The sequence below is a fragment of the Phaseolus vulgaris genome, chromosome 1, assembly GCF_051622355.1.
Source record: "Phaseolus vulgaris cultivar YP4 chromosome 1, ASM5162235v1, whole genome shotgun sequence".
Taxonomy (NCBI): Eukaryota; Viridiplantae; Streptophyta; class Magnoliopsida; order Fabales; family Fabaceae; genus Phaseolus; species Phaseolus vulgaris.
The window spans coordinates 51,173,826-51,198,463 of NC_143498.1; the positions used below are offsets into that span (position 1 = coordinate 51,173,826).

Genomic DNA, 24,638 nt, shown 5'->3' on the forward strand with positions numbered 1-24,638 from the left:
TGTTTTATTCTTATTAATAATATGATGTTGACTGGTATAGGAAACACAGAAGAGAAGAAATGATTAGCAGTATGAAGTGGTTAAAGTTAAAACATAGTATGATTAAAAATGTTGAGGTGAGGGAGTTTAGGAAATGGAAATTGGGGTTGGGATGAAAGAAAGTATTGTGAGTTGTCAGGAGCTACACACAGGGAGGGAAGTGGAACAGTAAAGTGAAGCTAGAAGACTACATGCAAAGCTAAATTATGAGGAAAGCTGTTACCTTAGCAGTTGGCGTTGTCTGAACTTGTCTGTGTCTGTGTGTAATGGGAGTCACTGTCTCCGCTTTAGAAATAGAACCGGTTACTTAGAAAACAAACGCAAAATAAGATACCACTCCTGTGATTAATGAGTTCATCACCAGTCCCATCTTCAAAATCATTTGAGTTTCTCTTTCCTCACCCTTCTGGAGAGAGAGTTTGGAGGACTTGAAGAAGCTAGGGGGGGTCCTACTGCTTATTGTTTGGAGGGCAGTAACAGTCCCTGTCAATGATTTTTACTTGGGTGGTGACTCTCATTGACCCACCCAATCAATATCACACTTGCTTATTGCTGGGGTGGGGATTTTAATCAATGAACCAAGCCTCCTCCTCTTCACATTTGCTCATTTCAGCCTTTCTTTTCTCTCTGGGTCTTTTTCATCTAGGAGAACTTGGAGTTAGAGTTGGAACATAAAGGGAAACCCGGATCTTAGTAGTATGAGGAGACCTTCAACAGTAAGTTCTCTATCATTACTTCTTTCTCTGTCATTTCCTCCATTCTCCCTTGGAGAGCTCCCCATCTCACTTTACCCCCTCACAAACTTAATACTGGATGGAGTAAGATCTGCAGGTGAAATCCTTTTCAGACAGATGAAGAGTAACACTGGTTTGATCATCCACTGTTCATCTTCTTTTATAAATTCTGGCACTTGGAAAGTGGAACACTTGGTGGTGATTGGTTTTTTACTTTTTCTTGCTCTTTCTGTGTTTAATTTAAATTTAAACATCTACTTGAGCTATTAACTGTGGAGAAAATGTAGCTGATGATCTGAGGAGATTTTCAACTCCTCTAAGTTGAATCGTGTGTTGCTGTTTCTAGATCCTACCTGAATTTCATAATTTTTCTGGTCTTCTTTGTTTTGGCTGAAGAAGCATGTGAATTACTGTTGTTGTTCATGGTTTAATAAAATTGATGAAATGGGAAAGTTACTCACATTCTCACTAGTAGCACATGGTAACTGATGGTGAAAGTTTCTCTTGCAGCTCGTGGATGTGCTTCTGGTACTTGCATTGCTCAGCTGTAGCCCATGGATAGTATGGAGCAACACACTTTGCCAAGAGACAAACGACGAAGTTCGACCTCACAGCGTCAGCATCACCGAATTTGGTGCAGTTGGCGATGGGGTCACTCTCAACACAAAAGCATTTCAAAATGCCATCTTCTACCTGAATTCCTTTGCTGACAAAGGTGGAGCCAAGCTTTTTGTCCCGGATGGTCGGTGGTTAACCGGTAGTTTTGATCTCATCAGTCATCTAACTTTGTGGTTGGACAAGGATGCAGTAATTCTTGGATCAACGGTAAGTCACTCTCTGTAAATAATGCAGGACAAAAGAGGAAGTTGCTTAGCTGGTTTGTCTTAGTTTTTAGTAAGTAATTTGCCATACAATGCAGGGATTGTATTTTAGCTTCTAAAAAGTTCGGCTAACTTGGGTTGAAGTCCTACAAACTTGATAGTGTAATCTGTTCAGACATTCGACGATGAACTTCTTTATAACTTATGCATGTTCCAATTTTGACATGCATGTCCCGCTTGTTACAGAACCCTGAAGATTGGCCAGTTGTTGATCCTCTACCGTCTTATGGAAGAGGAAGAGAGTTGCCAGGTAAAAGGCATAAGAGCCTCATTTATGGGCGCAATTTGAGTGATGTGATCATAACAGGTTAGTAACATTCAACACAATCATCATATTCTCAATACATAAATTGGTGATATTGTCATTGTATCAATGAAGGCAATAACGGGACTATCGATGGTCAAGGGAGTATCTGGTGGAGCATGTTTAGGAACAAAACTCTGGATTATACACGTCCCCATTTGATAGAATTGATGAACTCAACAGGGGTCCTCATTTCAAATTTAACCTTCTTGAATTCTCCATTTTGGACACTCCATCCTGTGTATTGCAGGTTTGTCCTCCACTCAAGGATTGAATTTGTATTTTATTCCTTGTTTTCCGTAGTTCAAGTACTTCCATTGCATTTTTAAAACTGTGCAATAGTGGAGCTTTCATGATTAGGGGCAGATTTGAGACTGTTTTTCTGGATGAACAGCCATGTTACAGTTCAGAAAGTGACGATCTTTGCTCCTCTTGATTCTCCAAATACTGATGGGATTGATCCAGGTAAACTATTCTGCAATTGACAACTACCAAATATTCTACCTTAATTTGTCATAAAATGTTTTGAAGAAAAACTCACTTGAGCTTAAATGAAGGCAGAATATCTAAATTTGTATGCAATTGTGCATCATGGTAAAGGTAATAAATATGCTAGATTTAAAGCAATGTACCTATAAACAGTGGTTACATCCTCACAAGTCACAATTATTTTGCTTTAGAAGATTTATCAGATTCTCACACACATTACCTTTAAAATGCATCCAGATTCTTCAGACAATGTTTGCATTGAAGACTGTTACATAAGCACTGGTGATGACCTGATTGCGATCAAGAGCGGGTGGGATGAGTATGGCATTAGATACGGTCGCCCCTGCACAAACATTATCATCCACAGGCTTGTTGGTAAAACTCAAACGAGTGCAGGGATTGCAATAGGAAGTGAGATGTCTGGTGGTGTATCTGAAGTTCATATAGAAGATATTCAATTCTACGATTCACATACTGCAATCAGAATAAAGACGTCTCCTGGAAGGGGGGGTTATGTTAGAAACATCTATGTCACAAACGTGACCTTGGCTAATGTGGATATTGCTATTAGGTTCACTGGTTTATATGGGGAACATCCAGATGATGCTTATGACCCAAAGGCTCTGCCTGTAATAGAAAAGATTACAATCAAGGATGTGGTGGGAGAGAATATCAAAACTGCAGGTCTTATAGAGGGTATAGAAGGTGACAATTTTGTGAACGTTTGCTTATCAAACATTGTCCTTAATGTGAGCTCAAACTATCCATGGAACTGCTCCTATGTTAAAGGATATTCTGACCTGGTTCTGCCAGAAGCTTGTGAGCCTCTCAAAGAAAGAATATTCCCTGAGCATTGTTCAGATTGTTACTATTTGTCAAATCAAATTCAGAGTTCGAAGAGCCAAAATAGAGGTGCTTGGTTTATGTCTTGGTAAATTGTGGACTTTATAGCAGCATTATTATGCTACTAAAGCTCACTTTATAGCTGAAATTTGATTGGTGCATTTTTTCAGCAGGGCAAAGAAACTTCAGGTGACATAAGAGGTTGAGTAGAATTGCCGAACTGTGATTTTGCATCTTCAGAAAGATACCAAGAAATGATTGCTTTTTGTAGCTTGTGTGCAGTGACAAATAATTGAGTGATTTATCAGAAATAGGAAGTTGGATGATTTCGTGTCTTGCTTTCTCTAGCTACTATGGCTTTGGAAAGAAATTACAAAGTTTTGTGTTTCAGTTTATTTTAAGGGAAGGAGTGCTTTTGGCTGTTGATAGAGGTGAGATATGGTTACTCTGACATAACTCCCTTTTGCCAAAAATGTGATCCTTCATAGGAGATTTTGCAGTTGTACTAGTCAGGTGTTTGTTAGTTCTACATCTCTTTTGTTTGAATAAGGAATCCAAAAAATAAACTTCCTAGGAAGGTAAATTTACTCAATTAAATCCATCAATAATCTTATTACTTGCTGCTCTATTTTCATTTCTTTTTTAGGCTGCTACATAATCATCTCTAGATTCTACCTGGAAACAAAAATAAGAACATCATGCTGCAGATACAATAGAAAATGAAGCAAAAACATGGGTAAAGCTCAAGCTCACAAGTTATAGCCTTTTGCTAAGGAAATATTATGATTGTCTTAATAAATGAATTCCATTTTTTTGACAGGCTTAAGTGCCTAAATAAAGACTAACCCTATATTCTTTTAATAATCTTCCTACAAGCTTATAAGATCAAATGAAAAAAAAGTACATAAAAAACACGAAAAATAGAAAAATGAAATTATGAAATTGTCATTTAAGAAATATACCGGATTCATTATTGGGCTTCAAAATTACTTTAATGCAAAAATATTTTTAAGCTGGTCACACATGACGTATGATTTAGTTAATAATAAATATGGCTAGTAATTAGGTGATGGGGAAAATTTCTTCTCTCTTTTCACAAATTGAAAGTGAAACCTTCTCTTTCTTGATCAAAGGGAGAGCTCGAAAGTTTAATCCCATAGTTTAATTTAAAATCTCAAAAGAACAATTAAAAACATTATGTTAAATTATAAAAAAATGGGTCCATAAAATATGAAACTTGTTAACTTTTCAACATCCATTCCAATATCACTCTTACATTTATATATATATATATATATATATATATATATATATATATATATTACATTATTTATTTGTTGTCAAAATATTAGATTTATTCAATTCAAAAATTCAAATTGATATCTTTGAAATAATTATTTCGTAATTTAATGTCTTTAATTATTTCACGCGTGACTGGTGGGGTACATGGCAGCTAAAAAAGTTGCCTAATTCTGACCAAATCCTTTTTTTTATGCTCTTTCTGATTCATCTCTATCCTTCTTCACTATTTATTGTTTACTATGTTTCTATGTATATCAGTTTTCTTCCTCCAAATTCTAAACACTTTTCTTTATTCCTCATGTACAAAAATATCACTATAATCTCAATGGGCCTTCACTCTTTTCGCTTTCGGGCTTTAACTATTTAGTTTCGGTTTAAGCTATTTGCACTCCCTTTTTCTTTTATTTAAAGTAACATATTTATACTTATTCTTCTTTGCATCTCTTTTTCAGAACACCCCTATCTCATTTTCACTCGTGTACTCCCCTGCATACTACAAACCCCTTTATATTTTTACTATCTCAATTCTGTGACAATGTTTCTGGTATCATAAAGATTCAATTAAAATATTTTGTTTATAGTCAATAAAATTAAAGTGTTTTTATAATTTGATTGGAACTACCTTTTTATAAAATATTTAGCAAGAAAAGTGTATTTAGAAAAAAAAGACATAAATGGTAGGACTCTTCTGTTTTTGTTCCAATTATTTGGTTCTCTAAGGCCCAAACGTTGCCCAACGTCTGATTTTGTATTTCTTGAAGAACAACAAAGAATGAAAAGAAAAGAAAAGAAATGCATAATGTCATAATTGGGTCACAATTTGTAGAACTAGAACAAACGAATATAATTATTTTGTGATTGTACTTGCTTCTTTTGTGTTCAAAAATAACTTATTTTTTCATATGTTTTTTTTTAAAAATTGTTTCATATAGACATTTATAAAAGTATGATTGGCGATGAAAAAGCCTTTACCTAAAATTTTCAGTAGTGATTAATTAAATAATAATTGTAAATATTCCACGTAAATTAACTGAGATCCAAACAATCCTATAATAGGAGATAAATAGATAATAAAAGAAGTGCACATGAAGGTGAAATGATTAATGTTTCTTATATGTCAGGTTTTAGATAAGTTTATTTAAACATGATAGTGGTCTTGACTTTGACTACACTGAAAACAACTTTAGGTTCACATTCAAACATTTATAAAATTTGGATTGAGATTTGAACTGGGGTATTTAAAATTAATAAAAAGAATCTGGCTAATGTTATCCTACCAAAACTTGCAAGTCATTCATACTGAGGAGTTTTATTGAGTTTGATTTTTGATATATCTATAGCGTAAAAGCTTATGTGTCACTTATGTGACAGTTTATTATAGACAGAGGAGTGATAAAAATATATTGATTTAATTTTCAACTTCATCTAAATATTCTTTTAAAGTTATAATTAATAACTTAATTATACATATATCTATTATAAAAAAATAAAAATAATGGTTTGGTATAAAAAAGAATTATTTTTGTTTATTAACAATGAATATATCCAAAAGAACTATGTAACTTAAGACTTAGTTGATAACTATTATTTATGTTAGATTATCGTTCCTCTTTGTAAGAAGATATATATCCTTATTAGTGTGTTTTACAAAAGAAACTTCAATGTTGATTGATGTATATATGAAGTAATAATAGATAATAAATTAACATTATTTGATATATTTATATTTTCTCACACACATATATATATATATATATAATTATTTCATTGTATTCATTGTTATTGTTATCATCTATTAGATTATGTTCAAGATGTGGTCCATTTCTTAAAAATAATTGGTACCTTCTTGACTGAGGTCATTCTTATACAAGTATATTTTAATATCGTTTTAATAATATTTGATATTTTTCATTGCGTATTTTTTTTTTTTGACATTGAATTTCAATGAAAGATACTTTAAAAAAATAAATGTAAATTAAATAACATTAATTATTATTTGTTAATTGTCACACATATTATTTAAATTTATTTATATATTTGTTAATCTGAGTGTGAAGAGTATATGGATGAATAAAAACAATAATTTAAAACTAAAATGAGTATTTTTGGTATTTGTTTTTTGAGTTATAAGAGTGAAATAATAATGGCAGCATTGAGGAGTACGGTGGGAAATGTAGCTAGGGTGTAATTGGTGTATCCAGATCCAATATCTGGGATTGCTATACCTATTTTTAATAATACTTGCATCGATCTACCACTACGTGCTATGCTACTCATAGCTGTTTCTTTTCATTTGGCTTCCTCATTGACTATTGTCTCAAAGTTTTCAGACTCACGCATGAATGCAGGATATGCTTTCGGGATCTTCAACATTTGCACACAATTCTATCAACCTCCATGTTTCCTGTTTTAAGACCCACACAATAACTTCAATTCTTATGAGAAATGCTTTTTCAACATTATAATGTAATCTTGAAAGTTGGAGTATATCAAATAAATCATATCCAGATAATTAATTACTTCTGCAGAATTCATAAGCTTCCTTGGACTTCAACTCTTGCATGGTATACAAAAGATCAACATGCATGCTCTTGAACTCCAAGTGAGGTTCAAACTGTTTGTTTATTGAGTCATGCATTCAGAACCAGAAGTGACTCTTAATCTCGTTTTCATATATAATAAAAACAGTGAACAACGTGCACTAATCTTCTCTTTTTTTCTGTATATACATATACTCTATTCGAATCACAAAGAAGCTTTATTTGGTTTTTGTAATTTGCTTTCTTTCTTCTAAAAAATACTTATAGAAAAATTCATCAAAATAAAGAAAATATATAGTTTTTCAAAATTCAGAGACTAGGAAGCTAGTTGGTGGAGAAAGTAGTGCATGACTGAGGAAGCTGCGGTGACCCAATGGCACCGCTAGTTCCATTGTTGCCACCATCACTGCCTCTTGGTACTCCTATGATTGAGGAGATTGCTGCTGCCAAAGCTGCAGTGAAGTTTGGATCCGAAGCAATGGCTGCACTAACCGTTTCGACCATAGATGAAGGTTGTCGTGGATGAAGTAGGGGCGATGCCGCAGGTGGAAGCTTCTGTGAAAAGAACAAGGGGTGGCCTAGAAGGTGGGGGCCACCGGAAGCATGCAGTGGGAGAGGGAACGTAGTGGCATGGGGTGGTACACGGTGGAGGTGCATGGCGTTGGGGTTTTGGGTCAAGTCGAGAGTAATGGTTGGGAATGGTGCTGAAGCTGATAGGGTTGCCATTGAAGCATAGGGAAGTGAAGAGTAATATCCTGCAGAGTTTGTGAGGGCTTCCTTGCTGGGTGTTGAACCTGAGAGGAGCATGGCGGCGGCTGCTGACGTGGTACTTGCCATGGCAGTGGCAGCTGGTGGCAGAGGGTGATTGTGATTGCCTTCGTAGGTTGTTGTCAACACTGTCTTGTCTTCTACGCATCTCTGCACCTGTCCAATATATATGTATATATATCAACAATACACACACTTAATTAAAACTAAGAAATTAAATGATATTTGGAAGAGAATGCAATGAATTACCTGTTTGCGCACTGGGCATCCTACAGCCATAGTGCAGCGATAGTAAGCACGAGGGCAAGGGTTACCCTTCGCCATTTTCTGTCCATATTTTCTCCACTGACAACCATCACTGATCTGAAAACTCCCATCATCCAACATTAATTCATCATTCAAATATAAATCTAAATTCAGTGAAGTGAAATATAAACAAAATTTAGTTTTAATTTAATGTGGATATACTACAGCTTTTTTAAATTCAAATATGAATACCATCTTCACTAAATATAATTAGTTTAAGAACACGTAGTTATTTCACTTAATAAAGAATTAAAATGTATTTGGCCATCTTTCTTAACAAATATAAAATTAAGTATTTGAATGTGGAGGGGGTTCTTTCATTTAAATATGTTTAATAATACCTTAAAATTATTAACGAGAAATCTAAATTTTCATTAAATCTAAAAGGACAATATACAAATTATATAATATATATACTAACATTCTAAAAAAATGTGATGTTGTTCATAGTGCTGTATAACGAGTTTATTTTTTATAAACAATATATCTTACAAATTCTATCAATGATAATTAGTCAATTTTTATTTATGTTCTTAATTTCTTTAATGTGTCATTTGTTATCACATGGTTTAAGAATATATATTATATTCTACTCCTATAAAAAAGAGAATAATGTGTTGATAATCCTATTTCAATTTATAAACATATAAAAACTTTATTTAATTTATCAATCATTTATTCATATCAGTGACAGTGTATGATTATATTGAGTAGTTGTTTTGATGGTCAACATATTAATTTCCATAATAAAACACAAGTTAAGTTTTTAAGTTAGTTTAAGTGCATTTCATTTTATACCTGCTTATATAAGAATCCTCATTTTAGGGTCACAAGGGATCTAAGAGCAATGGTACCCTTAAACTAATGATCCTTAAAAAAAAACTAAAACTAAGTACGCAAAAAGTTGCTAAACTAATTACCAGTGGAGCTTCTGATCTAGCTCGTACGGAAACCCTGGCTTTCCTGAGAGGAATCTGATCTGCAGCAACTTGTTCTGCAGTTTTGGGTTGTTCTTCTAACTTGTTTGAGCCCCAGCTCTGTGAAGAGGACCGGTCAAGAACATCTTCTGCAGCATCACGACAAGCCTGTTTTCCAAGATTCAGTTTAATCAATTGAGGAGCCTCATCATGTGTCTTTGACATTACCTCCACGTTGTTTGAGCGACAAACCGATACCTCACCATCAGTCTTTTCATCACAAACCGATGCATCATTCACCACCTCTAACTTGCTGCATGCTCCAGCAGGGTCCACATTTTTTTTTCCCGACACAATCCCATTTGCTTCTGTACTATTCTGTTTCCACACATCATTTCAGTACTATGGAGTTCGACGATGAATTTTAACTGTTGCTACATGTTTATATGAATTTTGACAGTTATGTATTATAGTACTTTTGATTTTAACAGTCGGTGCAAGTACGTGCCATCACCTGTGTGTGTGAATAGTGTGTGTGAATTTCTGCAGTTATCTCTGGTGTGTTATCTGCAGCTAGATAAGACTTTTCCTTTGTATAAGATGGTCAAGTCAATTTTATCTGGAAGTACTTGTTGGTATTAATTGTCGTTTAGTTGAAATAGGAATTTCATAGTCTGAACTCTGAACAGTGAAAGGTGCTCTCAAAGGCGCAAAAAAATAATGAGATTTGTTAAGGGTTATTTTCACGACATTAATTAAATACATACAAAGAGTATAAAGTATTTCAGAAAGAATAAACTAATAAGAAAAAAAGATAAATGTTTAACATATTTAGAATAATTAATAATATTTAATTAAATATCATAAATACTTTGTAGCTGTTTGGAAAAATCCAAACAGTAATTAAAATGATAATCATAATGTGTTTGAACGAGTGAATATTTTTATATACATGTAAAGAAAGATGTTGAAAAACGACAGAGAATGAAGATAACACGCTTTTCAAAATTAAGTGAAGCACGCTACCCTGTTTCTTCACTGCCTAAAGAACAGGGAAAATAATAGCACACAGACACAACGAAACAAACCATTTCGTTAGGGTTGAAAAAAATAAAAATTTTAAAAAACTGAAATTTAATCATCAGGCAACACAGAAAAAATTATCTGTTCTGAGATGAGAATACCCTTCAATTTATATCTTGCTTTTCAAAGATAAAAAATCAATCAATCTAAGGTAGATAATTAAATGCCGAAAATCTATGTGTAATAAATCCACCTGATGAAGCTTTTGTTTCTGCAGAGTTATGAATAGCTGAGCTTGTAGTTGGGTATAGCTTCTGGTAATCTGGTCCAGCACAGTTCTCAACTTGCGATTATCTTCTTGTAGTCTCCGCAATTGACTTTCAAGAGAACTCATCTGAGAACAAAATAAATATTTCACAACAAAAAAAAAACATAATAAATAATCACACAACTTGATTTATGGTATCCATCCCTAAGGCATATTATACAAACCTCAGCTTCAGGGTTTTCACCATTTTCTTCTTTTGTGACTCCAGCACTCACACAAGTTAAATTCAGTCCGGTCTGCATATTTATATATGCATATATGTGTGTACATACAGATACAAACATGGAAAAAAAAATGGAAAAGTGAGTTGCATTAAGTACACAGTGATGCAGAATTGAAGAAATCCATATAGAAAAGCTCACGTTTACAGGATGATGAGAGACGTGTGTTGGTGATCCTTGGCGATGAGTGCGATCTTGATTTCTAACATGCTTCTGATGATCATGGTTGATATGATTGGTACTGTTGTTTTTATTAGTAGGTGGGGATGAAGGTGATGAGAAGAAGTCCATTTCTTTGATGGTAGAATCGGTGTTGTGGGTTGTGTGATCCAAAGGGGGGTTGAGAAAGTCGCCGCCGGAGCTTAAGAAGGTCAATTCACGGTGGTGTCGGTTCTCCATGTATTTAGTGAATGCAGATAGAGAGAGAGTAAGAGAGAGAGAGAGAGAGAGAAGTAGTAGAAATTATAAAGTGGTAGTTTGCGTTGGCAGTGAGAGTACAGAAGGAAATGGGATTAAATGTCTTAATGCACCCCCTCCCTCCTTGGACCTTAAGGTAGGGGTCCCACAATAAATTTAATATGGAAAAAAGGTAATGTTGTAATGTAAGTAAGAGAGGTCCACAAAAAAGTTCCAGAGGGATTCACAACTCATAAGGGACCAGCCGTTTTTTCGCCATAATTGACGTCACATAATTAACCCTCCTAGGATAGGGGGTTATGCTTATTCTTATTAATTAGCAAGGGTTTTTCATATGACTAACCAGAGTAAAAAATGTTCTACTATTCAACAACATTTTTCTCTTTTCTCTTCTGGTTTCAACTTTAGAACTAGGGTTATAATTTAAAGACACAGAAGAGGATTCAAACGTGTTACCCGATTCTGTTTTACATATTTTAAAGCCTCATCTCACATATTGATCCAAAATATTAGTGATTTCAATCCTTAATTATAAAATCAACTTTAGAATTATATATATATATATATATAATTAACGATCTAAACCAACAACATTCAAGATAATCAAGAATAAGTGTGCTCTTAACCTAAATTGAGATCTGTCTATTTGTGAAGTTTTACCTAATATATATAGAGTCCGTCTTAACTCCGTGTTTGTCGTTATGATTATCTCTTTACTGTCTGATTAATGTTAATTAATTTAAATCTTTGTCATATGTTATTTCTTTTACATTATTCATTTAATCGGCCTCCTACCTAAATTACCAAAGATCGACTCAAGATCCATAACTCAACATGCCCTTGCCTTATGCATAGACAAATAAGATTACTGTTGACTTAAAGTTGTACTCGATTACCAAGTTAAACTACACCCACGATAATTAGATCAACATCTTTCCTTAATCGCCAAGATCCCCATAACCCAACAATATATAAATCAAATTATATTTAATATTATTCAAAACAAACATATCGTTAAAAAAGAAAAATATGGAAGCTAAGGTGCAGAGGATAGAGGAGTAAAAAATGGAAAGGAAAAAAGATATTTTATAGGGATTTGAGAACGGCGTTAAGAATAACGGCGGTTCCGGATGTGAAAATGGATCCACGTGGGGTAGTCCCATAAGGTCAACCCAGTTGACGGCACGGCTCTCTCTATCGACGGTAGTTGGAATGAGTGGGGCCCACAGGATTGGAAAACCTAATCCCACTGACTTTGAAGGCAACCACGACGTCATTGGGATCAACCATACATCTCAATCGAGGTTTATTGAAGACTCAACCTTGTATTCCTTCCTATTTTCTTTTTCTTTTTATCTATTTTTAATTATAATTACAATTTTATATTTTTCATATGCATAATAAAGGTTTTTATTAAACCTTCACACAATATATAATTTTATTAAAACAAGGACACGTGGATTACTACATCATTCTTCTATCCAAAGTCGTCACTTTGAAACTCACAAAACCTTAAAGTAAATTTGTTCGTAGTAATATATGAAAGGTTACAAATGACATTCAATAAAGAAAGTCTATGTATACTATATATAAAAAGTTATAATACAAATTATTACATTAGTAAATCTTTTACTTTAAAAATGAAAACGGTAAAACCTTGACCATCATTTATTTACCCTCTATTCTTTACTATTTTTATCGTTATTTGATTCGTGAATTGGTCACAACAATATAAAAAAACTTATGTAAATTTTACACGTTAACACAATTTCAATTTGTTTAAAAAAAGGTATACAATTTTGGTGAATGTGTTGGAATTTAATTTGAACCAGAGAGAATGAAACTCAATAAATAAATCATTTTTGTGTGGCAATATATTTTTTTCAGGCAACTTTCAATAAGTTTTTTTTTTAATGTATGGCGGTCTATTTAAAGAACTGTGTAGTTATGTTTATATAGGTTTGATTTTTTAATCTTTTATCTCTTCTAATATATATTTTTCAAATTAAATTTCAATAGTTTCATTTGATCAAAATTTATTAATGGTTAAATAAACGTATGTCCAATTTATTTTGAATGAATATATAAAGCATAATATAATTTATATTAAATTATTTTTACAAAAGTTATACAAAACCATTTTTCACGTTTGTTAAAATTGTAACTAAATTAGAAAAATCTTAAAGCTTATTTTTTTCATTCCATGTAAGACAATTAATGTTTTGTAGAATTAATACAGATCTTCAAAACAGAAGCAAAAAGCAGCATGAGTGCTACTAAGGATCACATAAAAAAATAATTTCTGAGTTTAATTGGTCAATGAATTAATTGTTCTGGAATCTGGATGTGCCCTTGATTTGATATGAAGATCCATCTCTGGTTTTTCTTCTCCTCGTGGAGTAGTAAATAATAATATAGAAAAACCCAAGTATGTTGAACGATGGCAGAGAATGACCAATATATTGCCATTATACCACATATAATAAGAAATTAAGGCCATATTTCCCTTTCCATGTGAATAAGATGTGTGCAAGCTTTAGGGATATCTTCAAGTCAATGCCAAGTTACACAAATTTCTTTTAAATTCCTCTTTCTTTGTAGTAACTTTGACAAACTTGCCTCTCCACACACTACAAATTTACGACTCATTATTATCGTCCATCACGTCGTGCTTACCAACTAGCACATTCATTAATTATCTATGCATTTGGGGTTACACCCACAAGTTGTACAGTGTCATTTTTTAAGTATGGGTTTTTTTTCAATTATCAAAATTAGTATATTTTGAAAGTACATTAGAAATAACACTAAAAACCTAGAAGAAAAAAAAATCTAAATTTTATATTTTAAAAATGTTTGTTCTTACAAATTACTACCTCTATTTCAACTTTATAATTATTTTTTTGTTAATAGAATATATTCCTTTTATCTACTGCGTATAAAAATATTGATGCAGTTTATTTAAGAACAAGAGCGTTTTTTTTCTTAATTAAGATGCAATTATGTGATACAAAGAAGATAAAGGCAATTTCCGTACAGTGTATGAATGTTAACAAGATTTCAAACACTGACGTTTAACCTTTTTTTCTTGCAGGAGATTATCTTTCTTAATTATTGGAGAAACAAGGCAACAAATCTTGATTACAAGTTAAAAGTTTGATTACTTTTTTTGGGTAGGAAGTTGGAGTATAACCCTATTTTGTTGTCTCTTCCCAATTTATGATGATGTTAATTACAAGAAGCAGAGAGAAGTTAGACCATACAATAAATAGTGCTAATTGGGTGTACCAACAATGGTGGGTAGAAACAAAAATAATCCATTCCAGCATGCAAGGATGGAGATAAAATTATTATCCAAGTTAAGGAAATGTTCTTAGATGCAGTAGTGCCACTTCTTATTCCAACTTACATTGGTTTGTTTCTCAATAAACTAATAAACTAATTGAAGAAAATAAGAAAAATTTAAAGGATATAGAAATTGATTGAAAATAATTATTGAACTAATCTCTTTCATTTTGATTTACTTTAATAATATATATAATAAAATTACACTTACTGAAAACTATAAAATAGAAATACTAATGTAAACTGACCATATTGATACAATAATAACAGGAAAATAGTTTAAGAATAATAAAATTAAAATTAATAATAAAATCTGAATTAATAATGAACAATTTTACACTTTCAAATCTTTTTCTTACAAGACAAATCAACTTTATATGACTAAATTTCTGTTGGGTCGGAACCTTGAAAATGCACGGAGTATAATGAATTATGCATGTCAATTATTCTTTCAGTCATATCTATTTACATTTTTCTAATTTATTAAAAAATAATAAATAAGATTTCACCATAACGCATGACTGAAGTGTGAAGTCCGCACTTCCCTTTTCATATGAACAATATATAGATGAATAAAAAGAAACACAATGCAGATATTTTTGTGACTTCTAATAAGTTTTAATTAATAGAAAATATATTAAAAAAGTTGCATCCTTAACTTTTTATTGGAATAGCGAAAAAGGCTTAAGAAATTGTGGTTTGGGAGGGCCAAGTCAAAGTAAACCAACGTCACACTTCAATGCTGACCAGACAAATACAGTAATAGAAAGGTGTTTCAAACGTATTTTTTTAGCCGTTTATTACTAATAAACAACTCTAATTATTTTTTAAATTATAATTTTATAATTATTTTTTATTATTTTAATACTTTTTACACATTCTTTTCTAATACTTTCAATTTAGTTTTGTTTATTGTTATTTTGATATTTTATTATTTTAGTAGCTAAAGAGGAAGGTCTCTCAACTAAAATATTTAGTTTAGTCCTGGTTTCCAGTTTAGTTGTTATTCTTCTTTTATCACATTCTTTTTGTATCTGGTCTTATTTTGAGTTATATTCCCAAATTAATTACAATTTACATATCCAGTTAGTCCTCGTAATTAACGTCATCCCCTCTTTATGAGAAGTAAATGGAATTTTTTTAATTGACTTCAGAGATCGACTCTAAGATTGTTTCACTACATGATTAAATTTGTCCCATAATCTCACATTCCCCTAGCTTCAGGAGTAAGCCAATAAGACTAATAAGTCCATAAACATTAGTCATTAAGACTGTTTTACCATTTGATTGGACTCGGTCCATGACCTCACAACCCCCCTATTCTCATACGTAAGTCAATGAGGCTAATAAGTTTATAAGCAGATTTCACAAAAAAACTCCCATGTGATATTCCCTCCCCAAATTTGGTTGTCCTTTAACTCCCTATTAAAAATACTCGTAAAAATATTTCTAAGCATATCTTTTTCTTGTATAGCTTCTCATTCAAACCAGATTCTCCTCCACCTTAAACGCCAGCTCCACCTTGAGTCTTCCCATACACCTAGCTCTCCCACTGTCATTCCCTGATCCAAGGACAAGGAATAGAACCTAAGATACAAAAAAATGAGGTTATTTCTACCTAGCCAACTGTCCTCCCAAAATCTAGCTTTATCCTTGGCACCGACTTTCCATTATAAAGCTTCTAGGAACCACCCTACTTCTTTTCCCTCATCGCATACTTTTGATAGATCTCTCCACCATCAAGACTAGAATTTCATCTAAATTTGCCTTCGATTTGATTCCAACCCATATTTTGAAACTAAGATGTCTTTCCACTTTTCTTGTTCATTACTCACTAACCGTCATTTCCATTTTGCTTAAACATTCTAACATCTTTAATCCTGAATCCACCTTCCTCCATAGATTTGCAGACATTCTCCTAACTAACCCAATAAATAGATCTTTTATCACTTCTCCCCGTCCAAATAAAATTTCTTTAGATACTACCACTACAAGAACATCATGAAATAAAAACCAATTTTTAGAGACCAAAATAATTAGTTACAATAGCAACTAAATTAGAGACCATTTTAGAAACTAAAAAAAAAATGGTTTCTAAATTAGTTTCTATTATTGTTAAATAGTTTCTAAATTAGTATCTAATTAGCAACCAAGGTTTTTCTACCAAATTTAGAAACTAAATAATTGGTAGTTAAAACCTTGGTTGCTAATTAAATACAAATTTAGAAACTATTTAACAAACATAAAAACTAATTTTTTTATTTATTTTATAAAATGATCTCTAATTTAGTTACTATTACAACTAATTATTTTGGTTTCTAAAAATTTTCTTCTATTTTATTATTTTTTTATAGTGTAATAATTGGTTGGGGCATTATTTAAATGTTTCTATTAATACATTTAACTATTTTGTGGAGAAAAAAAAAATTGTTTGAACCTTGAAAAGTGATAAAATGGAAAATAAGATAGGAGTGATAATGCTCCAACTTTGCCCGCACGTTCAGTCTAAAAGAATCCAAGTCCAACCCAAACTTCACGTGCGTGTCAGTAGCTGCTACTTCCTTACTTCTTAATTCACGCTTCCATTATAATTATATTAATCATAATTATTATTATTACTATTACTGTACACTAATAGACTCTTAATCTCTTATTATTATTAAGCACCACAAATAATTAAAGCCAGCGTTTATCCGTTACTTGCCTTTTCTTTCGTTCTACATTCAGAATTTGGCTCTTCTAAACTAGTAAGTAATTTGGTATCCCCACTCAAAGCTTCCTTTGACTTTTCTAAGGGTTTTTTTATGGACATGTAAATTGACAGAACTATTTCAAAAATGTTTTCTATCAATGAAAATTAACAAGTTTGATGAGATTTGTCACTCTATTATTGAAAGTACGGGGAAGACAGATAAAAGAGAAAAAAAAAACAAATTACAATTTTAAATATTTTTAATTAATTTTTCATTAAAAAATATTTTATTCTGTTCGTTAAAAGTTTTATACCTAACATTTAAGTATATGTCATTTGATTTTCTATCACGAGAATAAGACTATATTGTATCATCATTATTTACTTGTTTTTATATAAAAAAAATAGTTTAATTTTAAATTTCTAATAAATTTAAATATTTTTATCAAATATTTTAAGATTTTTTTTTATAGTTTTTATAATTTGATTTTGCATTCATCAAAGTGATATGATACTTCTCTTAAATGGCATGTCGGTGTCAGATACTTATATCGGACACTGACACTCGTATAACACTTGTAGAACACGTATTCATGAAGTGTCCAATTCAAAAGGTAATTGTTGGATTTCTGACAATTCTAGTACGTTTCTAACACAATTTTAAAAAGAAAAAATACATTAATTTTTTAAAAACTCAAATTTATTGTATAAATTTTTATTATGATTATGAAAATAAAAAACAAATCATTTTGAATCAGTCATAAAAAATATTTTTTATTACTATAGATTTATGTCTCCATATCTTATATTTTAGATATTACACGTATCTTTATATCCATGTACTTTTCGTATTCAAATGTCTCTTGTACATAGAACATAATCCTTTTCGGACTGTTTGGCAAAAGTGCGAAGGTGCACAGGCCTGCAAAAGATTATAGGATCATGAAGCGGTTGCAGCAAGCTAAAAAGTAGGAAAAAAAATTATTAATCTATATCTCAATATAATCTTCATTTGATCCTTGTGTATTTTACGAGATTAATTAGTTGGGCAAAAAAAAATACTGTAGGAAAAATAGGAGTGGTTTGAATCTGAATTGTTGGAAAGTAGAAGGAAGGATGTTGTTGTTAGTCATAAAAAACCGACAAAAAGATGCTTTTGATTGTCCTTAAAATATAAGTAAAAAAAAAATTGGTGGGCATATTTGTATGTTGTCTGGGTCTATATAGCAATTAGGGTGGCGACTTTTGAACCTAAAAATTGAGGGTTGGTGTTGGACCAAGTTATTATGGATGTCACCCAACCCATCTTAAGAATTTCTTTTTCCGTCAAATCTCACATCTTCTTTCTTTTCAATACACCGTTTTCCACTTCTTTTTCTCCAGTCTTCTCATATTTGACTCTTTAAAATGTGTCTGCAAAATAAATGAGATGGAAATATGGAATAACGGGGAATTTGGGACGAAGGAGGGATTTTCTTTCAAGTGGTGGAACTGAAGTTGACTCATGCATCAATCCTTTGTCTTCTTTTAAATGAACGTTAATGAGTGGTGGACTAGGAAGTTTCAAGACTCTCAAATTGCTTTCTTTCACTCATGGAGCCAACAACATTGAAATCAAAGTTCATGCTCAGGGATTCTGAGATGTTTTTCCAACTAACTTTGTGATGATAAATGAAGAATTATATTTTACAATTTCTTGTGATTAATCTTTATAAAAAAGATTCACCAATTAGTTGGACACTTTCTAAATTCGACATGGGTCTCAAAGCCGACATTTTTAGATTGGCTAGATTGGGCTTAATGTGTGGAGGGGGAAGGCCAAATTCTTCCTGCAACTCCATACTTCTTCCTGCACCTCCATAGACTATGAAATGACCATTATATCCTTAATCATAAAATTAAAGTAACTCTGCACCCTTCTCTTCTTGGAGTATTTATTTTTGAAATAGATTATAAAATTCAAAAGATATTTCTGAATTAAAAAAATGGGTCCATATATTTTGTTTGTCCTGTTGACGCTTTCTACACTGTTGAGTGAATAAAAGTTGTATGAATTTTCTTTTTTTTAAAGACTTTCTTTCAAAATCTGATTAATTCTGATTTCCACCCAATATCTTTTTTTAAATCAGAAACTGTCCTTGTCACTTTTTTTAACAAAAAAAAAATCGCGGAGGAGTTCGTTTACTAGCTTTGAGGAAGTTGGACAGATAGAAAAAAAATTACAAAATTGAATTTATATAGAATTATAAATAAATAATAAAATTGAATTGATATACACTTTTTTTTGAATCCTGATATATTGGGGGATGCATGGTGTGATGTTCTTCATTTGGTGGGAATTTACCCAAAGATAATGCTTTTCCATGTTCCTTCCACTCTTCTTTTTGTCACCTCATCTTTCTAGAAAATCAACAGAGAAATGTAATGTGCATATTCTCTTCCCTTGTCTCTATTTCTGTCTTGTTATTCACCTCTTTTATGTAAATAAATTAACGGCAAAATTGTTTATTATTTTATTCAGTTTTTTTGGCAATTGTGAGCAAAAGCCTGCAGGCCAATAATAATACCCAAATCCACGTTTTGTGTGGCTTATTATGTCAGCACTCCATTTCCACCTTAACAAGTGCTCCTTTAACCCCACAATTATTCAACACTCTCTACCTTTCTCCCCTTTCCCACTCATACCTTTTCAAACACCCATCATCTGTTTTAAGGTTGAAAGATGCTACTTAACCTTTGGGATTTTTATCCAAAATTAATTATTTTAACTGCCTCTTTGATCATAATATCTTTTCAAAAATAAGATGCTGGAATTTTTAAAATCATCATAGGTTATAATTTGTTTACGGTTTTAAGCGGTCATTAATTAAGGCTAGAGAGTTTTGACATTTAGAAAACCTAACTTAAAAATACAATTTAGAAATGAATTTTTACAAGTTTTCAAAAAATTCAGAAACTTCCTGAATAACTTAGTCAATCCGTTGAACTTAATTTATTTGTCATCTATATCTCTTAGTAGACATATTTTTGAAAAAAACATTTAAAAGTGGAGTACAAGGAATTCCATTAAAGTAACCTCAGGCCTAGAGTTGACCTTTTCCTTCTTCAGTGCAAGAACAAAATTTAAAGTAATTTCAAACTTGCAAATGCTTGCGTGTTTGAAGCAAATTGTTGTAAGAAAGAAGGAATCATATTTTATAAAATATGACAATAGAAAGGTATCTCTCTCTCTTAATCATCCCTTGTTCTTATTTTATTTATATTACTTTACTTTACATATAAATTAAATTTAAATTTGAAAGTTTTTACTTTATTTTCTAAAGAAAAGTTCGTCTAAACATATTTTAGATTAAAATTTTGTTCTGATAATTCCCTCTTGACATGCATAAAAAGGCTTGTTCCTTGCTGCTACACTTCAACAGAGACTAATTGTGAGCAACACTTTTAACCACAGTGTGATCAAATGACATCTTCATTCTCTCTCATTCTTCCCTTCTTCTCCACCTTATTATGTTTCTCTTTTGCTCTTCTCTTCTCTGCACCTTTAGGAGCTGAAGCTTGGTCCAAACCCCACACACCCATCTCTTCTCTCATCACCAAAACTCTTTTTGACTCCTTTTTCCTTCACAAAGATGACACTGCATGCCCTGCCAAAGACTTCTACACCTACGACTCCTTCATTCGTGCATCAAAATCCTTCCCCGCATTTGGTACCACTGGTTGTTTAGCCACGCGCAAGCGTGAGATTGCTGCGTTTCTCGCTCAGATTTCCCATGAAACCACAGGTGGGTGGGCCACTGCACCTGATGGCCCATTTGCTTGGGGCTTGTGCTTCAAGGAGGAGATTAGTCCTCAGACTAATTACTGCGATTCTACTAACACCCAATGGCCTTGCTTCCCTGGCAAAAGCTACAAGGGAAGAGGACCAATTCAGCTTTCTTGGTGCGATCATTGTTTATTTGGTTTACTATAAACTTTTCTGTATTATTCAAAATCATGCTATATATTAGGTTAACTAATTTAAAATATAATAGCGGTAGTAGGTAGTAGATATTAACGTCTGTCATAATCTTGCTGGACTAAAACATGAGATCACTCTTGTGCCAAAAACTTCACTCCTCATAGACAGAAGAAACTTGCATTTAGAATCATTAACGTTATAACTTGATGTATAAAAGAAGAAGTTGGTTATTTAACAAGTAGGGTTAAATTATGTGCAGGAACTACAACTATGGACCAGCAGGGAAGGCGTTGGGATTTGATGGGCTGGGGAATCCAGAGATTGTGGCGAACAATTCAGTGATAGCATTCAAAACTGGTCTGTGGTTTTGGATGACAGAGCAAAAGCCGAAACCTTCTTGCCACGACGTTATGGTTGGGAAATACGTGGCTACAGAAGGTGACATAGCAGCGAATCGAACATCTGGTTATGGCTTGGTCACTAACATAATCAATGGTGGACTTGAATGTGGGATTCCTGGTGATGCAAGAGTCAATGATCGAATTGGGTTTTTCCAAAGATACACAAAGTTGCTCAACGTGGACACTGGACCTAACTTGGATTGTGCATATCAGAAACCCTTCTAACTCTTACGTTGTCTTTTTTATTTTTTCTCTATTTCTTTTCTCTTGCAAGAATTTAATAATGTATTCAAAGAAAGCATATATATCAGAAGTTGACAAACAAAGTTTTATGTTCTTCTTGATCGTTTAGTGCTCCCGTCGCCGGAGGAAATTTTGATTCTGACATAAATTTATATATTTTATGTACAAGATGGAGAGAGAGTACAAAAAAATAAATATAAATAATGAACTAACAAAACAAACAAACTGGGATAAAATAAGAATTTGGAAGTGGAGATGTCGTTCTTCTTAATTTATTTCTCCATCTTATTGCTAAATTGATCATTTCAATTATTTGGACTTATTCGATCACTACTTTACGTATTTTTTTTTAAATTTTACTTTTTATCTCCTATAGTTTTTAATTTACAAATTTTATGTACATTTACTCTTCTATTTTTTTTTTTTTAAATTTAGACACTTTTAATATTTCCATCACTTACCATCTATTGTTAAATGTTGACTCTTATTTTCCAACTCTGGATGAGTGGGTTGTGCCCATATAGCCACACAACGTTAACACTTGAATAGAATAAGTGACTTTCATGACTTATTTCCAAATTAAAAGAAGAATAAAGTTTGTTTGACAGAAATATAAAAAACAACTCCTCTACAATTATTTTTTGAAATAAAATATTGTATTATTATAAAATAATAATTTATTTGAGTATTAAATGAATGTAATCAGTACTGTTCTTAATTAGTAAATAGAAGAGTTTATGAGTTGTAGAAATCCCAAATTTTCTTTCTGAGTTTTATTTAGGAAACTCTAAATGCAGCACCATAATTGAGGACTCAGCCATTCTGAAAGGATGTTGAAAAGTCAATGGAGTTATCAGCATCCATTATCAGGTTACTCCTCTATAATGTTTAACTAGATCCGTTTTGGTTAAAGACAAATGAAACTATATTGAGATTATTGTAATTAAACCTTTTTATATTCGTGTTAGTGTTTAAACTGCGGCACCTCTTTATATTCGTGTTAGTATTATTGGATTTGAGTAACCTTATCTAATTTTATTTTAATGTTTTCACTCAAATTTGGAAAACAAAAGAAAGAGGATTGTCTCGTGGTTTGGGAAAAGAAGGAGACACACGCTTGCTAAATCACAATGTTTTATAATGCTTTATGATTTTATATTTTTTAATAATTTTTTTTTCCTTTCTATACCCTTATCAGAAAATGATTAAATAATAATTAAAATTAGATAAAAAAATAATAATTAATCACTAAATTAATTAAATTAAATACTAACTTAAAAACTAAAAAATTATTTATATTTAAAGTGATTTCTATTATTAATAAAAATTTATAAAATAGTTTTTAAATTTGTATCTAAATTAGTTACCAAGTTTTAACTATTAATATTTTAAATTTTAAATTAGTCTATAAAAGGCTATAGAGAGTAATGTAGAATATAAAATAGTAAATAATTAAAACCTAAAGAGTAATGTAGAATATAAAATAGTAAATAATTAAAACCTTGATAGCTGGTTAAATATCAAATTTAAAAATTATTTTATAAATTTTTATTAATAATAAAAAATATTTTAGATTACAATAACCTGTCTCTAATTTAATTAAATAATAACTAATTATTTTTGTTTATAAAATTAATTTTTATTTAATGATTTTTTTTTAGAGTGTGGATCTGATATTTTAAAAATGGTAATGTAGTATAATTTTTTTAATTATACCTTTATTTTCCATTTTATTATATATTGAAAATCATTTTAATATTAAATGTAGAGAGAAAATGGAAACTGATATAACAGGTAACTTATTTTAAATTGTATTAAAAATAAAATAATTAAATATTTTTCTTAGTTTTTGGTAAAAAAATCCTTAAATGATTATAATATAGGAAAGATGGAATATTAAATAGTAAGTAGCCAATGTTAACCTCTTTTTGACTTGGTTAAATGCACTAGAATCAACATTAGAGCATCTCAATGAATCTTAAATAGTTAGGATATTAAATATAATACTTATATGGTAATTAAATTCAAGGTCATATTGGGTATTCCCAATAAACTATATTTTAATTATAATAATTAAATTAATTTTGTAAAGTATAAAAACTGAAGTGCAAATAAAATATTATAGAAGTATGTTTTTCATAAGACTCACTGAACAAAACTTAAAAGAGAATCTTAAAAATTATCTAATAGGGTAATATTAATTTTGGGTTAATTCAGGCTTTACAAGAAGGTTCTATATTTGAATTGGAGATCCTCTTATAGTTGTTTTGGTGCATCTAAAAGTAACTACAAACTCAGCATAATTAACTTCATCTTTTAACAATGTTTCTTTAGACATTATACAGATCCACTTTTTAGATATAAAAGATTTATTCAAATATAAATTATATATCCACATTTCACTTAAACTTACACGAAACAAAATATTCACCATACGAATATGCTGTTTATTTAAATATATGAGCAATGCTGTTTATTTAAATATATGAGCAATACGTAGCTACAAATCCTCTTGTTTTTATATGCAGTATGGAATAGGGCCAAAGTACCTTACATGACTTCTATTTCTCAAAGATCAAAAGAATTGACATGTTATTTATTTGTTTCCTAAACTTTCTTGTTAAATCTGCAGTACAATAGTTTTGATAATATTTTAAGTGTTCAATGCTTTTGTAATCTTTAGACTACTTGTTCTGCTCTGCCCCCCAATGTAACATTACTCTATGTGCAGGCAAATACCAGAAAGACTCTGGCATAGTGCATAGGACCAACATGTTAATATTATTATTTTTTTCATTGGGGTGTCTTAAAAATTGAGGGAAAATTAATGGTTAATTAGAAGTTGAGTTGTAGAAAGAAAAGAAAACTAGTAGCCCAGAAGGGA

At 31.4% G+C, this 24,638-nt stretch overlaps 3 protein-coding genes across 8 annotated transcripts; 2 read left to right on the forward strand and 1 right to left on the reverse strand.

Annotated features, from left to right (window-relative positions):
- The first annotated feature begins 12 nt into the window (after nucleotides 1-12).
- On the forward strand, nucleotides 13-3,906 carry LOC137814845 (Pectin lyase-like superfamily protein). Of its 5 annotated transcripts, none has more exons than XM_068617760.1 (8): nucleotides 615-755; nucleotides 863-971; nucleotides 1,284-1,598; nucleotides 1,841-1,961; nucleotides 2,034-2,208; nucleotides 2,353-2,423; nucleotides 2,685-3,359; nucleotides 3,461-3,906. In XM_068617760.1, exons 2-8 carry the CDS (start codon nucleotides 891-893, stop codon nucleotides 3,481-3,483), a joined length of 1,461 nt encoding a protein of 486 aa, XP_068473861.1. In that variant the 5' UTR covers nucleotides 615-755; nucleotides 863-890; the 3' UTR covers nucleotides 3,484-3,906. The 5 variants fall into 5 exon arrangements, with proteins under 5 accessions (XP_068473864.1, XP_068473863.1, XP_090149639.1 ...); XM_068617761.1 differs by having other exon boundaries at nucleotides 3,464-3,906; XM_068617763.1 differs by lacking the exon at nucleotides 863-971 and having other exon boundaries at nucleotides 13-755; nucleotides 3,464-3,906.
- Nucleotides 3,907-7,243: 3,337 nt separating this feature from the next.
- On the reverse strand, nucleotides 7,244-11,209 carry LOC137814846 (putative WRKY transcription factor 47). 2 transcript variants are annotated; one of them, XM_068617764.1, is made up of 6 exons: nucleotides 10,837-11,209; nucleotides 10,639-10,710; nucleotides 10,400-10,540; nucleotides 9,127-9,501; nucleotides 8,150-8,263; nucleotides 7,244-8,056 (listed from the first exon to the last, which is right to left on the reverse strand). In XM_068617764.1, exons 1-6 carry the CDS (start codon nucleotides 11,092-11,094, stop codon nucleotides 7,457-7,459), a joined length of 1,560 nt encoding a protein of 519 aa, XP_068473865.1. In that variant the 5' UTR covers nucleotides 11,095-11,209; the 3' UTR covers nucleotides 7,244-7,456. The 2 variants fall into 2 exon arrangements, with proteins under 2 accessions (XP_068473865.1, XP_090149648.1); XM_090293522.1 differs by lacking the exon at nucleotides 10,639-10,710 and having other exon boundaries at nucleotides 10,837-11,182.
- Nucleotides 11,210-20,518: 9,309 nt separating this feature from the next.
- LOC137814848 (chitinase 10) lies at nucleotides 20,519-21,848 on the forward strand. The gene is made up of 2 exons (XM_068617765.2): nucleotides 20,519-21,091; nucleotides 21,370-21,848. Exons 1-2 carry the CDS (start codon nucleotides 20,613-20,615, stop codon nucleotides 21,734-21,736), a joined length of 846 nt encoding a protein of 281 aa, XP_068473866.1. The 5' UTR covers nucleotides 20,519-20,612; the 3' UTR covers nucleotides 21,737-21,848.
- Nucleotides 21,849-24,638: the final 2,790 nt, after the last annotated feature.